The 17,147-nt window shown below is 55.6% G+C and overlaps 1 protein-coding gene across 3 annotated transcripts in view; it reads left to right on the top strand.

Moving 5' to 3' along the window:
• Positions 1-17,147, top strand: part of ZZZ3 (zinc finger ZZ-type containing 3) — a 44,431-nt gene that overhangs the window by 25,285 nt on the left and 1,999 nt on the right. For all 3 annotated transcript variants that reach the window (XM_075320278.1, XM_075320279.1, XM_075320280.1), the window contains exons 3-11: positions 842-980; positions 4,960-5,107; positions 5,451-5,563; positions 12,509-12,577; positions 12,838-12,939; positions 13,083-13,178; positions 13,530-13,676; positions 13,847-13,981; positions 15,992-16,092. In XM_075320278.1, coding sequence (XP_075176393.1) covers positions 842-980; positions 4,960-5,107; positions 5,451-5,563; positions 12,509-12,577; positions 12,838-12,939; positions 13,083-13,178; positions 13,530-13,676; positions 13,847-13,981; positions 15,992-16,092 — 1,050 coding nt within the window. The remainder of the gene's footprint in view (positions 1-841; positions 981-4,959; positions 5,108-5,450; positions 5,564-12,508; positions 12,578-12,837; positions 12,940-13,082; positions 13,179-13,529; positions 13,677-13,846; positions 13,982-15,991; positions 16,093-17,147) is intronic.

The raw sequence follows: 17,147 nt of genomic DNA on the forward strand, positions 1-17,147 counted from the left end.
CCTCCCCCCGCCCCTGGGCGCTGACGTTTCCCTCCCCCCGCCCCTGGGCGCTGACGTTTCCCTCCCCCCGCCCCTGGGCGCTGACGTTTCCCTCCCCCCGCCCCTGGGCGCTGACGTTTCCCTCCCCCCGCCCCTGGGCGCTGACGTTTCCCTCCCCCCGCCCCTGGGCGCTGACGTTTCCCTCCCCCCGCCCCTGGGCGCTGACGTTTCCCTCCCCCCGCCCCTGGGCGCTGACGTTTCCCTCCCCCCCGCCCCTGGGCGCTGACGTTTCCCTCCCCCCGCCCCTGGGCGCTGACGTTTCCCTCCCCCCGCCCCTGGGCGCTGACGTTTCCCTCCCCCCGCCCCTGGGCGCTGACGTTTCCCTCCCCCCGCCCCTGGGCGCTGACGTTTCCCTCCCCCCGCCCCTGGGCGCTGACGTTTCCCTCCCCCCGCCCCTGGGCGCTGACGTTTCCCTCCCCCCGCCCCTGGGCGCTGACGTTTCCCTCCCCCCGCCCCTGGGCGCTGACGTTTCCCTCCCCCCGCCCCTGGGCGCTGACGTTTCCCTCCCCCCGCCCCTGGGCGATGACGTTTCCCTCCCCCCGCCCCTGGGCGATGACGTTTCCCTCCCCCCGCCCCTGGGCGATGACGTTTCCCTCCCCCCCGCCCCTGGGCGATGACGTTTCCCTCCCCCCCGCCCCTGGGCAATGACGTTTCCCTCCCCCCGCCCCTGGGCAATGACGTTTCCCTCCCGCCCCTGCGCTGCGCTCTGTCGTTCCTCCCTTTCTTTCCCGCTCTGTCACTTCCCCCCGCGCTCTGACTCTTGCTCTCGGCTTCCTTCTGACTTCTGATTTTGTCCCCGCAGTTATCAGAGGCTCTTGCAGACGATTTCGGTGCTGGAGGCGCAGCGCTCGCAGGCCGTCCTGGACATGGAGAGCTTGTCGCAGCACCAGAGCGACGCCCTGACCGACCCCGTGGGATTTGTGGAAAAACTTCAAGAGAAGGTACGGAGCCGAGCGCTGCCCCTACGCGTGTTACACGGCAATGTCACCTCCAGCGCCTGCGGGGTTGGGTGGAGCAACGTGTGGATGGCACCCGCTCACTGATGCACCCCTGGTTTGTTTTTTGTTTTGTTTTTTTCCTCTCTTCCTTCCACGAGTTATAAAATTTTTTTCTTTTCGCCACGGGATGGTTTGTAGTTTTCGATGACGACGTTCCCTTTACCATATGATGTGAAGTAAAATAATGTTTTTGTAGATTTCGTTTTTACAGCGGTGACCGGGTGCCGAGATTCTCCCATCAGTGCGATTACAGCAACGCCACCGCCGGACTTCTGTGCCATGTTTCTATTGGCGCCATTTTCTGGTACATGGGACGTTTTTAGTCTCCTTTTTTTTTTTGTGCATTTTTGGGGGGGTGGGGGGGGGGGGGGGGGGAGACCGAAGAGCAAATTTGCCGGTTATGATTCTTTTTCTCTTTGGCATCCCCGTATGGTTTAATATTTTTTTATATTTTGATTGGACGCATTGATGCTGAATATTCGACTTGTGCGATTTACTGCATTGCAGTATATAGAGTGAGTGGCGGCCTCCGGTAAAGCCGCGACAGGAGCCGTCAGCCTCCTCATTGCCCGCAGGTGCCGTACAAGAGGGTGATGGACCCTGGACGGTCACCTTATGCCATCGCACCTGTGAAATCTCACTCTGAGATTGACGGCAGTGATCGGAGCGGGTGCCGGCCCCCCGTGGAGCAGCTCAGCGCCGGCCTGATCTCTGCTGCCGAAGTGTTATGTTCCTTCTTGCCACCCGTCCGGAGGCGGCTCTGGCTGCATTCACATAAGGCAGAAATTGCCTGATAAAGAAGAGGGGGATGCACTAGTTAGGGGCAGAGGGCTGCATCGGCGAGGGGGATGCACTAGTTAAAGGCATGGGGCTGCACTAGTTAGGGGCAGAGGGCTGCATCGGTGCGGGGGCTGCACTACCGCAAGGCCCTGGAGAGGGGCACCAGGTTTTCTTGCAGATCGAGTTCAGGTCCAGATCCTTCGTGGCGCACATATTTGTAGGAAGCATCTATGATGTGATCCTGTGGATTAAAGTGAACGCCCTGTGATCAAATTTCTACTGTATTTAGTAGTTTGAGTGCATCTGCTCGGCCCCACGACAACACTGCTTGTCCTCCGAAGTTTGTGTTGTCATATGGACAGTGGAGATTTCTGTTACATTCTCCCCTGATGAGTTCTAATTTGATGACTGCCCCTTTAAGAGCTATAAGTTGAGCCGCATATTCCGTTTATTTTCTGCTGGTTGCTTTGGTAATGGATATTACCGTGGTGATGGGAATGTATGGATACCTGCCCGGTGATGCCGCGGTCTGGATCCGTCTCCGCATGACTGACGGCTGATGAGACCCGAGAATTTACTATGAAAGTTTTATGCTGTCTGTTCTCCAGCCTGTAGGGTAAGACTACAGCTCCCAGCATGCTCGCCATTGTCAGGGCATGCTGGGGCTTGTAGTGTCACAGCCGCTGGAGACCACAGATCTATTAGTTGTCCTTCTGGCTATGAGACCGGCTCTACTTTATTACGAGCAGTGGGAATTGATGGAGATGATGATAATCCATGCCTCGCCCCCATGACAACACTGCTGGGATATGTGCTCATCATTAACCTCAGAATAGAGGATGAAGCCGGTCACTGCACATCCCCCCATAGATCATGAAAACATAGACCCATCACCGGCATCCTCGGAGGGGGGGGGGGGGGGATGTCCCAGCGTCTGCATCCTCGGGGGGGGGGGGATGTCCCAGCGTCTGCATCCTCGGGGGGGGGGGATGTCCCAGCGTCTGCATCCTCGGGGGGGGGGATGTCCCAGCGTCTGCATCCTCGGGGGGGGATGTCCCAGCGTCTGCATCCTCGGGGGGGGATGTCCCAGCGTCTGCATTCTCGGGGGGGGGGGGGGGATGTCCCAGCGTCTGCATCCTCGGGGGGGGGGGGGGGAATGCCCCAGCGTCTGCATCCTCGGGGGGGGGGGGGGGAATGCCCCAGCGTCTGCATCCTCGGGGGGGGGGGGGAATGCCCCAGCGTCTGCATCCTCGGGGGGGGGGGGATTCAGCGTCTGCATCCTCGGGGGGGGATGTCCAAGCGCCTGCATCCTCGGGGGGGGGGATGTCCAAGCGTCTGCATCCTCGGGGGGGGGGATGTCCCAGCGTCTGCATCCTCGGGGGGGGGGGGGGGGGATGTCCCAGCGTCTGCATCCTCGGGGGGGGGGATGTCCCAGCGTCTGCATCCTCGAGGGGGGGATGTCTCAGCGTCTGCATCCTCGGGGGGGGGATGTCCAAGCGTCTGCATCCTCGGGGGGGGGGATGTCCAAGCGTCTGCATCCTCGGGGGGGGGGATGTCCAAGCGTCTGCATCCTCGGGGGGGGGGGGGGGGATGCCCCAGCGTCTGCATCCTCGGGGGGGGGGGGGATGTCCCAGCGTCTGCATCCTCGGGGGGGGGGGATGTCTCAGCGTCTGCATCCTCGGGGGGGATGTCCAAGCGTCTGCATCCTCGGGGGGGGGGATGTCCAAGCGTCTGCATCCTCGGGGGGGGGGGGATGTCCAAGCGTCTGCATCCTCGGGGGGGGGGGGGGATGCCCCAGCGTCTGCATCCTCGGGGGGGGGATGTCCCAGCGTCTGCATCCTCGGGGGGGGGGGGATGTCTCAGCGTCTGCATCCTCGGGGGGGGATGTCCAAGCGTCTGCATCCTCGGGGGGGGGGGATGTCCAAGCGTCTGCATCCTCGGGGGGGGGGGGGATGTCCAAGCGTCTGCATCCTCGGGGGGGGGGGATGCCCCAGCGTCTGCATCCTCGGGGGGGGGGGGATGTCCCAGCGTCTGCATCCTCGGGGGGGGGGGATGTCCCAGCGTCTGCATCCTCGGGGGGGGGGATGTCCCAGCGTCTGCATCCTCGGGGGGGGGATGTCCTCAGCGTCTGCATCCTCGGGGGGGGATGTCCAAGCGTCTGCATCCTCGGGGGGGGGGATGTCCAAGCGTCTGCATCCTCGGGGGGGGGGGGGGATGCCCCAGCGTCTGCATCCTCGGGGGGGGGGGATGTCCCAGCGTCTGCATCCTCGGGGGGGGGGGGGGATGCCCCAGCGTCTGCATCCTCGGGGGGGGGATGTCCCAGCGTCTGCATCCTCAGGGGGGGAGGATGTCCCAGCGTCTGCATCCTCGGGGTGGGGGGTGGGGATGTCCCAGCGTCTGCATCCTCGGGGGGGGGGGGATGTCCCAGCGTCTGCATCCTCGGGGGGGGGGGGGGGGGGGGGGGATGTCCCAGCGTCTGCATCCTCGGGGGGGGGGGATGTCCCAGCGTCTGCATCCTCGGGGGGGGGGGATGTCCCAGCGTCTGCATCCTCGGGGGGGGATGTCCCAGCGTCTGCATCCTCGGGGGGGGATGCCCCAGCGTCTGCATCCTTGGGGGGGGGGTTTGGGGGGCTGTCCCAGCACCGGCATCCTCGGTGGGGGGGCTGTCCCGGCGCCGTCATCCTCGGGGTGGGCTGTCCCAGCACCGGCATCCTCGGTGGGGGGGCTGTCCCGGCGCCGTCATCCTCGGGGTGGGCTGTCCCAGCACCGGCATCCTCGGTGGGGGGGCTGTCCCGGCGCCGTCATCCTCGGGGTGGGCTGTCCCAGCACCGGCATCCTCGGTGGGGGGGCTGTCCCGCCGCCGTCATCCTTGGGGGTCCATGCCCCTTTTCAATGGTCCTACATGTGCATCACCGCCATATTGATTAGTTCATTGGACCAATGGGGATGCCGTGGGCTGACAGAGACCACCGCCCTTTAGATGGGAGACACGGGACCCCCAGCGACCATGCAGATTAGTTATGATTGCGCCCCTGATCTCTGGGACCCCCATAAATGACCCCAATAATATCCTCCCGCGCTCCTCCGGTTTTTACACCCGTTGCAGATGACAGCTATAACATGTGACCCGTCCTTCTTTCAGGTGGACGTTGGGATCCCGCGCCCCCAAAGGATCGTCCAGCTGCCGGAGATCTCCTGGGACCAGTACACGACGACCCTCGGAAACTTCGAGCGAGAATTCAGGAACAGGAAGAGGAACTCGCGGCGGGTGAAGCTCATCTTTGATAAAGGTCGGTGCAGCCCGGTGTTTGGGAAATCGCTGAACCAGCGCCTCCTGGACCCGAGAAGAGGCTCGTCAGCTGCATTAACCCCTTAATGACCTTTGGCGAAAATCCACTCCATTAGTCACTAAGTATGATAGATGGAGGCGTTACACAGCCGGCTTCTGCCCCGCACTGTAGCGGTCGCAGCCAGAGGCGCCGTTCTTGTATCTACTCACCGCCCCAATAAAAAGAAATAAACACCCAATAACAATGGCGGACTGGTATTTGATCACAATTCCACCGCACTTGGTTAGATAAAGGACGATTGTCTGCGGTGACCCTGATGTTTGGGTGTTTGTTGCTTTTTCAGTCGGGTTACACACGAGCTCTCAGCAGCGTGCCGGCGAGAAGGAAGGAGAATCGGCAGCGTATTCTGTCCTGCCCCAGAGCGACAGCCAAGAAAGCTCCGCAAGCAGCGTCCAGGTGAGCTGGGTGCGTGCGATCAGCGTCCAGGTAAGGGGGGGGAGGGGGGCAAGCAAGCAGCGTTCAAGGGGGCAGGCGAGCGGTGTTCAGGGGGAGCGGGCAAGCAGCGTCCAGGTGAGCGGGGGGCGTGCGAGCAGCATCCAGGTAAGTGGGAGGGGGGGGGGGGCAAGCAAGCAGCGTTTAAGGGGGTAGACAAGCGGCGTCCGGGGGGGCGGGCGAGCCGAGAGCAGCGTCCAGGGGAGAGGGGGTGAAAGCAGCGTCCAGGTGAGCGGGGGACGAGAGCTACGTCCAGGTGAGCGGGGGGACAAGCTCGGGGCGCAAAAGAATTCTAAGTCTGAGAGGATAGAGTTTATAGAACAGCTTTGTTTGTAGAAATATTTATAAAGGGACCATCCAGTGTTAAAAAAAAAAAAAAACAAAAAAAAAAACAGCAGCAAATATTTTCCTTTCTTTGTCGCTCCATTGGGAGACCCAGACAATTGGGTGTATAGCTTCTGCCTCCGGAGGCCACACAAAGTATTACACTTTAAAAAGTGTAACCCCTCCCCTCTGCCTATACACCCCCCCGTGCATCACGGGCTCATCAGTTTTATGCTTTGTGTTGAAGGAGGCACACATGCACTCATGCTCCCATTTTAGTCAGCAGCAGCTGCTGATTATATCGGATGGAAGAAAAGAGGGCCCTAACAGGGCTCCCGGCATGCTCCCTTCTCACCCCACTAAGTCGGCGGTGTTGTTAAGGTTGAGGTACCCATTGCGGGTACACAGGCCGGAGCCACATGCCGTTTTCCTTCCCCATCCCTTAGGGGCTCTGGGAGAAGTGGGATCCTATCCGGTCATCCAGGCACTGGGACCGGGCTCCCTCCGCAGCCCCTGTGGGATTCTGACGGACAGGAGACTGAGTATCATCAGGGACAGGGCCCTGCATCTACAGGTACTCTGTGTCCCCTTGGGGACGGTGCATGGAGCACCTTGACCTCAGACGCTGCAGCGACTGCGGTGTTGGTATGAGACCGGGACTACCGCGCCGACCGCGCCTGCTTGCCGGCTACGGTTTTAACTTTAGTCCCCGGCTTTTGCGGCCTAGTGCCTTAAACTCCCGCCCCCGGGCCTGTCAGTCAGGGGGAAGGGCGGGACGGTCGGTCTGACGCCGACAGTGAGGGCTGGAGCACACTTGGCTGTCCTCCGCCCCCCTCACTAATCACTCTAGGGCACCAGATTCCCGCACAGGTACTCTGTGTCCCCTTGGGGACGGTGCATGGAGCACCTTGGCCTCAGACGCTGCAGCGACTGCGGTGTTGGTATGAGACCGGGACTACCGCGCCGACCGCGCCTGCTTGCCGGCCCCGGTTTTAACTTTAGTCCCCGGCTTTTGCGGCCTAGTGCCTTAAACTCCCGCCCCCGGGCCTGCCAGTCAGGGGGGAAGGGCGGGACGGTCGGTCTGACGCCGACAGTGAGGGCTGGAGCACACTTGGCTGTCCTCCGGCCCCCTCACTATTCACTCTGGGGCACCAGATTCCCGCACTTTTGTAGTTACACCCACGGCTCCCTCCTCCCCTGTGAACGCCGACAGCCATGTTTTAAGCACATTCTGCCGGCTGAGGACTTCTGGCAGCACCTCTGGGAGACCCGAGGCAGGGAATCTGGTGGCCACACACTGCTTGAGCGGTCGGTAAGCCAGGTGGCTTCTTCCCACCGGTGCTGGGCCCCCTAGAGTGCTGAACTGTATGTATATATATATATATATATATATATATATATATATATATATATATATATATATATATATATATATATATATATATATATATATATATATACATACATATTATATTTGTATATATTTTCTCGGTTCGGCTGTACTGTTAGCTTGTGGCTATATATCCCTCAGTGATCACTCTCCTGGGAGACTACAGCATGTCGTTCACAAGGAGCAAGGGGGCCAAGACACAGGGTTATTTTTCAACCTGTACCTCTTGTGCGGCTATGCTACCTGCAGGTTCCACCTACCCTCACTGTGAGCAATGCTCGGGCCATGTGGCACTCGCTCAGCCGGAGCCTGGGGCACTGGTGGGACCCTCGGCCCAGGTAGAACCGCCGGCTTCCCCTGTCCAGGCGGCAGGGACAGAGTTTGCAGCTTTTGCTGAGAAACTCTCTGAGTCACTTTCACAATCCATGGCTCAGTCTATGGACAAATGGACTGCTAAGATACTAGAAGCCTTGCAGTCCAGACCGGCCCTTACACAGGCCCCGGGCACTGCGGGATCGCCCCCAGGCCCCTCTCGGTCTGCGACGAAGCGTGCTCCTGGGGTGGCCTCTAGTTATTACGTGGAGGACTCCGGCACGGACCGCAGTCCCAGACCGGCTAAGCGGGCTCGCTTAGAATCTTCCCCGACTTCATCACGCTGTTCGGGGTCTCAGCTTGAGGACTCTCTAGAGGATGAGGCGGAGGTCGCAGCCCAGGACTCTGACCCTGACGTTGCTCTCAATCTTGATACACCTGAAGGGGACGCCATAGTAATGACCTTATAACGTCCATCAACCAGGTGCTAGATCTTTCTCCCCCACCTCCACCTATAGAGGAGTCGGCAGCACAGCAGGAGAAGCACCAATTTAGGTTTCCCAAACGTACTCGGAGTGTTTTTTTCGATCACTCTAACTTCAGAGATGCTGTCCAGAAGCACAGGGCTTTCCCGGACAAGCGCTTTACTAAACGCCTTAATGACACACGTTACCCCTTCCTCTCTGACGTTGTTAAGGGTTGGGCTCAGTGTCCCAAGGTGGATCCTCCAGTCTCTAGACTGGCGGCTAGATCCGTAGTAGCAGTGGCTGACGGTTCAACGCTCAAGGATGCCACGGACAGGCAGATAGAGCTCCTAATGAAATCCATCTATGAAGCCATAGGCGCGTCCTTTGCCCCAGCCTTTGCAGCAGTGTGGGCACTCCAGGCTATCTCAGCTTGTCTGTCTGAGATTAATGCGGTCACCCGTACCTCTGCTCCGCAAGTAGCGTCTTTGACGTCTCAGGCGTCGGTATTTTCATCCTACGCCATGAATGCTGTCTTGGACTCGGCTAGCCGTACAGCGGTAGCATCCGCCAATTCGGTGGCAGTCCGCAGAGCCATGTGGCTACGCGAATGGAAGGCGGACTCTGCTTCCAAGAAGTTCTTGACCGGTTTGCCCTTTTCTGGCGACCGATTGTTTGGCGAACAATTGGATGAAATTATTAAGCAATCCAAGGGAAAGGACTCGTCCTTACCCCAGCCCAAACCAAAGAGACCTCAGCAACGAAAAATTCAAGCGAGGTTTCGGTCCTTTCGGCCCTCAGCCAGGTCCCAATCCTCATCGTCCAACAGGCCACAGAAGAGCCAGAGAAACTCTTCTGCATGGCGGTCTAAGTCACGTCCTCCAAAGACCGCCGGAGGCACCGTCTCCAAGGCGGCCTCCTCATGACTTTCGGCCTCCCCAAACCGCATCCTCGGTCGGTGGCAGGCTCTCCCGCTTTTGCGACGCCTGGTGGCCACATGTCCAAGACCGATGGGTGAGGGACATTCTGTCTCACGGTTACAGGATAGAGTTCAGCTCTCGTCCTCCGACTCGTTTTTTCAGAACATCTCCGCCCCCCGAGCGAACCAAGGTCATGGCATCCGTGGTGGCGGTCCTACACTCTCAGGGCCACTCGGTGATCCCTTACTTAGACGATCTCCTAGTCTAGGCACCCTCCCGGGTGGCATGTCAACACAGTCTGACCGTGGCTCTGGAGACTCTCCAGAGGTTCGGGTGGATCATCAATTTCCCAAAGTCAAAATTGACTCCGACCCAATCACTGACTTACCTCGGGATGGAGTTTCATACTCTCTCAGCGATAGTCAAGCTACCGCTGGACAAACAGCGTTCGCTGCAAACAAGGGTGCAATCTCTCCTTCGGGCCCAGTCACACCCCTTGAGGCGCCTCATGCACTTCCTGGGGAAGATGGTGGCAGCAATGGAGGCAGTTCCCTTTGCGCAGTTTCATCTGCGTCCACTCCAATGGGACATTCTCCGCAAATGGGACAAGAGGTCGACGTCCTTAGACAGGAACGTCTCTCTTTCTCTGGCAGCCAAGACCTCTCTTCAGTGGTGGCTTCTTCCCACTTCCCTGTCGAAGGGAAAATCTTTCCTGCCCCCATCCTGGGCTGTGGTCACGACGGACGCGAGTCTGTCAGGGTGGGGAGCGGTTTTTCTCCACCACAAGGCTCAGGGAACCTGGTCTCCGACAGAGTCCTCCCTTCAGATCAATGTTCTGGAGATAAGGGCAGTGTATCTAGCCCTAAAAGCGTTCCATCGGTGGCTGGAGGGCAGGCAGATCCGCATACAGTAGGACAACGCCACGGCGGTCGCGTACATCAACCACCAGGGCGGCACTCGCAGTCGTCAAGCCTTCCAAGAAGTCCGGCGGATTCTGCTGTGGGCGGAGGCCACAGCCTCCACCATCTCCGCGGTTCACATCCCAGGCGTAGAAAACTGGGAAGCAGACTTTCTCAGTCGCCAGGGCATGGACGCAGGGGAATGGTCTCTTCACCCGGACGTATTTCAAGAGATCTGTTGCCGCTGGGGGGTGCCGGACGTCGATCTCATGGCGTCTCGGCACAACAACAAAGTCCCGGCATTCATGGCACGGTCTCAGGATCACAGAGCTCTGGCGGCGGACGCCTTAGTTCAGGATTGGTCGCAGTTTCGACTGCCTTATGTATTCCCTCCTCTGGCAATGCTGCCCAGAGTGTTGCGCAAGATCAGGTCCGACTGCCGCCGCGCCATCCTCGTCGCTCCAGACTGGCCGAGGAGGTCGTGGTACCCGGACCTGTGGCACCTCACGGTGGGTCAACCGTGGGCGCTCCCAGACCGACCAGACTTGCTGTCTCAAGGGCCATTTTTCCATCTGAATTCTGCGGCCCTCAACCTGACTGTGTGGCCATTGAGTCCTGGCTCCTAGCGTCCTCAGGGTTATCTCAAGAGGTCATTGCCACCATGAGACAGGCCAGGAAACCAACGTCAGCCAAGATCTATCACAGGGCTTGGAGGATCTTCTTATCCTGGTGCGCTGATCAGGGTTTTACCCCCTGGCCGTTTGCCTTACCCACGTTTCTTTCCTTCCTTCAATCCGGAATGGACAAGGGTTTGTCTCTCGGCTCTCTCAAGGGACAAGTCTCGGCGCTTTCCGTGTTTTTTCAAAAGCGTCTAGCCAGGCTTCCGCAGGTCCGCACGTTCCTGCAGGGAGCTTGCCACATAGTTCCACCTTACAAGCGTCCGCTGGAACCCTGGGATCTCAACAGGGTTCTACGGGCTCTTCAGAAACCGCCTTTTGAGCCGCTGCGGGATGTCTCTCTATCACGTCTTTCGCAGAAGGTGGCATTTCTAGTGGCAGTCACATCACTCCGAAGAGTGTCAGAGCTTGCAGCGCTGTCATGCAAAGCCCCCTTCCTGGTATTTCACCAGGATAAGGTGGTTCTGCGTCCGGTCCCGGACTTTCTCCCCAAAGTGGTGTCCCCTTTTCATCTCAATCAGGATATCTCCTTACCTTCATTTTGCCCTCATCCAATTCACCAATGTGAAAAGGATTTGCATTTGTTAGATCTAGTGAGAGCACTCCGGATCTACGTGTCTCGCACGGCGCCACTGCGCCGTTCTGATGCGCTCTTTGTCCTTGTCGCTGGCCAGCGTAAGGGGTCGCAGGCTTCCAAGTCAACCTTGGCTTGGTGGATCAAGGAACCGATTTTTGAAGCCTACCGTTCTTCTGGGCTTCCGATTCCTTCAGGGCTGAAAGCCCATTCTACCAGAGCCGTGGGTGCGTCCTGGGCATTGCGGCACCGGGCGACGGCTCAGCAGGTGTGTCAGGCAGCTACCTGGTCTAGTCTGCACACTTTCACAAAACACTATCAGGTGCATACCTATGCTTCGGCAGATGCCAGTCTAGGTAGGCGAGTCCTTCAGGCGGCGGTTGCCCACCTGTAAGAGGAGGGCCGTTGTTGGCTCTTTTTATCAGGGTATTCTTTTACCCACCCAGGGACTGCTTTTGGACGTCCCAATTGTCTGGGTCTCCCAATGGAGCGACAAAGAAGAAGGGAATTTTGTTTACTTACCGTAAATTCCTTTTCTTCTAGCTCCTATTGGGAGACCCAGCACCCGCCCCTGTTCCTTTCGGGCTGGTTGTTCTTTTGTGTACACATGTTGTTCATGTTGAATTGTTCTTTTGGTTCATGGTTTTAAGTTCTCCGAACATCCTTCGGATTGAATTTACCTTAGACCAATTTATAAGTTTCCTCCTTCCTGCTTTTGCACCAAAACTGAGTAGCCCGTGATGCACGGGGGGGTGTATAAGCAGAGGGGAGGGGTTACACTTTTTAAAGTGTAATACTTTGTGTGGCCTCCGGAGGCAGAAGCTATACACCCAATTGTCTGGGTCTCCCAATAGGAGCTAGAAGAAAAGGAATTTACGGTAAGTGAACAAAATTCCCTTCTTTTCTTACTTGATCGGCAATTAGTTTGCTAGTTTTGGAAATGCTGCTGTTTTTCACGTTGGCCACTAGATGTCAACAGAGCACAGTTGTAACCACCTTACCACTGTTCCCATCACAGAACGGCTCTTAAAGGGATAGTCCTGCTGCGCTCACTACCACTTCCAGAGATTAGCGGCACAGGCGCCATTACATCTTCTGATAACTGCCAGGATGGACTAACCCTTTAAATTTGGGAGCCGGCTAACTCCTGACACCCCTGATTTTGCCGGCCGTGCACAGTCATCCGGATATATGGACACCCATGTAATATAACAAGTCCCCCAGAGCACCATTCATGGCTTGTTAGCGAGGGTCCCGAGCTGGTCCTGACCTCTTATCTTGTCCATACAAACTCAATGTAATTGGTTGGTCGCCTTTATTACCAGCTATCGTTCTGTTTTTTTCTTCAGATAAGAGGACGGTTCTGCATGGACTCAAAGCCTGGGACCTTCAATCAGCTGTGGACTATAGAGGAGCAGGTAATGGAAGGGTGTGAGACCCTTTTATAGGCCCCCAATGCACATGTGAGGCAGAAAGGAATGCTGGGAGATCTACAACTGAAATCTGCAGAATTGTGATTGAAAATCTCAATTACGCTCCAGAGCTGCAAATTACAGAAATGACAGATTAGGGTTTTATTTATCGTTGCCCGAGCTCGGGGATTCTGGGTCACAGATTTCCTATGTAGCAGGATCGAGGCCGATCTCCGAACGACGTCTCACACTTACTCTCATTTTAGAAAAAACTGGAGCAGCTTCTCCTAAAGTTTCCACCAGAAGAGATCGAGTCCAAGAGGTGGCAGAAGATCGCGGATGAGTTAGGAAACCGCACGGCCAAGCAGGTAAGCCGGGGTCATAGAGGCCAGGGGAGGCACGGAGGCCAGCCGGGGGAAGCGGGACGCAGACCAGTGTGTGAAGCGCCTTCAAGAGAAGTCTGCAGTTTTTTTCATTCTTGGTTGTTTTTTTTTCTTTTCCGTGTTCACAGGTCGCCAGCCGAGTACAGAAGTATTTTATAAAATTGACCAAAGCTGGAATCCCGGTGCCAGGACGGACCCCAAACCTTTACATGTATTCTAAGAAGGTGAGCGCAGTCCTGCAGCCGTTCCCTCCAGAGCTTGATAGTCATGGGCTCTGGATTGGTTCTGTGTTACCCTTTGGGGGAGCGGCGCCGTACGAATCCTGGCATCCAGCTGAACAGGACATGATGGAGGCACATTGTGAAGTATCGCGAGTGCCTGTCTGCAATATTAATAATCACTACAGGTTAAATCGGTGGCATTCCTGTTTCCGTTTTTGTCCGTTTCAGTTGGATGCAGCCGTAGTGCAATTTAATTTTTAGTTTTCCCCCTGTTTTGGAGATGTTACCTGGTGCTATTACCTGGTACTACTACTCCCATCGGCGGCTTCATTATTCCTTGTGTTCTGCTCCCAGGCAACAAGCAAACGGCAGCACGTTCTCAACAAGCATCTGTTTAAGCCCTCCACCTTCATGACTTCCCATGAGCCCCCGGTGTTTATGGAGGACGACGACCACTTTCACAGTCGGGACCTCGATGCAGCCGATGACGAGGACGTCTCGGTAATGAAGCTTCTTGAACGTTTCCCCTGTCCTGGATCTGTCTGCAGCACTCGCTGAACTACAACTCCCAGCATGTGGGGCGGGTGCTGCCAGGGCATGCTGGAAGTTGTAGTACCCAACTGCTGGAGAAAACTGTGTTAGTTTGGTGACTTTGCTCTTCTCGTTTTTAGGATGAAGAAACTATTCCCACTTCTTACCGGGGCCTTGCAGAATATAAAGAACTACTTGAACTTAAGAGACTAAAGAAGCAGAGGCTGCAGGAGATGGAGGCGGAGAGCGGCTTTGTGCAGCACCTCGGCTTCAAGGTAAGAGCCGCCCGATCCTTGTCACACGTGCTATGCTCGGCACACGCGGCTCGTCTGACAATGACTCGTGCCCTGCGGCCACCGTGGAGTGTCTGCGTGCGCTTCTGAGCCTTGGACATCCGGGGGAGGAGGGAGTGCTGCAGCCCATTAACAGCCACTGACTGTCTGCAGCGCTCACGTGGCATAATGTCATCTGAGCCTCGGGAGACCTGTCACCAACATCGCTGGAGTGGGTACCGGTCCAGGAGGTGAGGACGGACCTAGGGGAAGTCATGGAGCAGCCTCTAAAGAACAGCGCAGTAAACCATACATTTCCGCCTTCTATGCAGCTTTCAAGATCTCTGCTTGCTGTCACTGCAAACTGCAAGAGGAAAACAATCTATAGTCGCAGCCACAAGTGCTGAACCCGGCACAAATTTCGCTTTTCACATTTTGCCTCTTCAATTTTTTTTTTTTGTCTATTGGTTGGATGTTTCTATGGTTACTGGCGCTCAATTATAAACATTCCGTAGGTTATTACATTTTATTGACAAATCCATGGAGTTTTCTGTAAAGACTGATTTCTCCAGACTCTGCCCTTTCCCCGGCAGCTGGATATCGGCTCCCGATCCTGACTGATGACCTGTTCTGGTCTCATCAGGGCTCAGAGATGAGCATATTTTCTGGGTTTATGTCACTTTTTGAGGACTAAGATTCGGGGAGTTTCCTTGTTAAGAACCCAAAATGTGAATGTTTTGTTCCCTGAGCCACTTAGTTTCCATTTTTGCCTTGTGACTCAGTCTCCATCATAGGTGGAAAGCATCATCACCACATTGTCATGGATGATGATCCCATTAATTATTCATGCCCTTGTTATCAATTATAATAAGTGACCCCCTCCATGAATGAGAAGCCCCCACATATTGTGAGTGACCCCCCCCCCCCCATGAAAGAGAAGCTCCCACATATTGTGAGTGACCCCCCCTCCATGGATGAAAAGCCCCCAAATGCGGGTGGTCTCAGGATGACTTACAGGACTCTTAGGATTTTCAGTCCTCCAGATGTCCAAATCAGTGTTAAGGGTCTTCATCAAAGAAATAACTTTACCCTAGTCCACTGCAGTTCAATCCCTGTGCTTCCTGCAGAATATCTGTCCTTGATGTATTTCTTGGAGAGCAGTGGATTCTTTGCTGCTATTCGTGACACCCGGTCACCTCCCAAATCCTTCTCACTGTATGTGCAGATGCACTGACTCCTGCCTGCTGCCATTCCTAAGCAAGCTCTGCACTGCTGTTGAATTGATCCTGTAGCTGATTCCTCTTTGAGACGGTCCTGGCACGTGCTGGCCTTTCTGAGTCATCCTGTCACGTTTTTTTTTAGCAATTGAACTTCTCTTGTTGAAGTTCTATATGATCTGATAAATGGTTGATTTAGAGGCAATCCTAGAAGCTGCAAAGTCTTAACTTTTAAAACCCTTTAGATGCAAAGCAATGATGGCTGTACTAGCAGAATAGTGTGTGCAGCTCTTGGAGTATAATACAGGATGTAACTCAGGATCAGTACAGGATCAGTAATGTATGTACACAGTGACTGCACAAGCAGAATAGTGCGTTCAGCTCTGGAGTATAATACAGGAGGTAACTCAGGATAAGTAATGTAATGTATGTACACCGTGACTGCACCAGCAGAATAGTGAGCGCAGCTCTGGAGTATAATACAGGAGGTAACTCCGGATAAGTAATGTAATGTATGTACACAGTGACTGCACCAGCAGAGTAGTGAGCGCAGCTCTGGAGTATAATACAGGAGGTAACTCCGGATAAGTAATGTAATGTATGTACACAGTGACTGCACCAGCAGAATAGTGAGCGCAGCTCTGGAGTATAATACAGGAGGTAACTCAGGATAAGTAATGTAGTGTATGTACACAGTGACTGCACCAGCAGAGTAGTGAGTGCAGCTCTGGAGTATAATACAGGAGCTAACTCAGGAGCAGTGAAATCCATAATCGTTCACTCTTTTCTATTACAGTGTGATAATTGCGGTATTGATCCAATCCAGGGTATTCGGTGGCATTGTCAGGATTGTCCTTTGCAGATGGCTGTGGATTTCTGTGACTCCTGCTCTGACTGGTGAGTGCACATGGGGAGAGCTGGAAGGACTGGTGGCTTCATCCAACTGTTGCAGTAAAATCTGGACCCAGCTGCATCTCAGAATGTGATAATCGAGCTGTTGTGATGGTTGCATGTTCCCTTTGGAAACCTCCTGATTGCAGTTCCGCAGATTATGCCGGTGGCCACTGCGGGTGGAATTAAATGGTGTACAGTGAAATGTGACAAATAGTTACACCCAGTCTGCTGAAGCTGGAGGCGTTCCCCCTTCCCCTCAAAGAAAAGGGGGACTAAAGGGGGCTTTACACGCAATGACATCGCTAACGAGATGTCGTTGGGGGTCACGGAATTCGTGACGCACATCCGGCCTTGTTAGTTACGTCGTTGCGTGTGACACCTACGAGCGACCGCTAACGATGCAAAATACTCACCAAATCGTTGATACGCCGTCCATTTCCCAAATATCGTTGGCGGTGCTGGACGCAGGTTGTTCGTCATTCCTGAGGCAGCACACATCGCTACGTGTGACACCACAGGAACGACTAACAACGTACCTGCATCCTCCGGCAACGAGGTGGGCGTGACTTTCATGCGGCTGCTCTCCGCCCCTCTGCTTCTATTAGGCGCCTGCCGTGTGATGCCGCACGAACCGCCCCCTTAGAAAGGAGGCTGTTTGCCGGCCACAGCGACGTCGCAGGGAAGGTAAGTGCGTGTGACGGGTACTAGAGATTTTGTACGCCACGGGCAGCAATTTGCCCGTGACGCACAAACACCGGGGTGCTTTCACGAGCACATCGCTAGTGTTTAAAGCAGCCTTAAGGCCGCTGCGTATTTATCAGCGGAATTTCCGCGGATTTCGCTGCAGAAAATTTTTATAACATTTCTGCATTCCTTCTCCAGCAAAATCTATGTGGATTAAAAAAAAAGCTGTGCGCACGCTGCATTTTTTGTCCCTGCGGATTTACCCGTGGAATTTCTGCTGCGGAATTAATGTGCATGTCACTTCTTTTCTGCAGGTCCCTGCGATTTTGCCATTAATTATTGGTAAAAAAAAGGCAGGGAACGACCAAGTTCCG

The sequence above is a fragment of the Anomaloglossus baeobatrachus genome, chromosome 8, assembly GCF_048569485.1.
Source record: "Anomaloglossus baeobatrachus isolate aAnoBae1 chromosome 8, aAnoBae1.hap1, whole genome shotgun sequence".
Taxonomy (NCBI): domain Eukaryota; kingdom Metazoa; phylum Chordata; class Amphibia; order Anura; family Aromobatidae; genus Anomaloglossus; species Anomaloglossus baeobatrachus.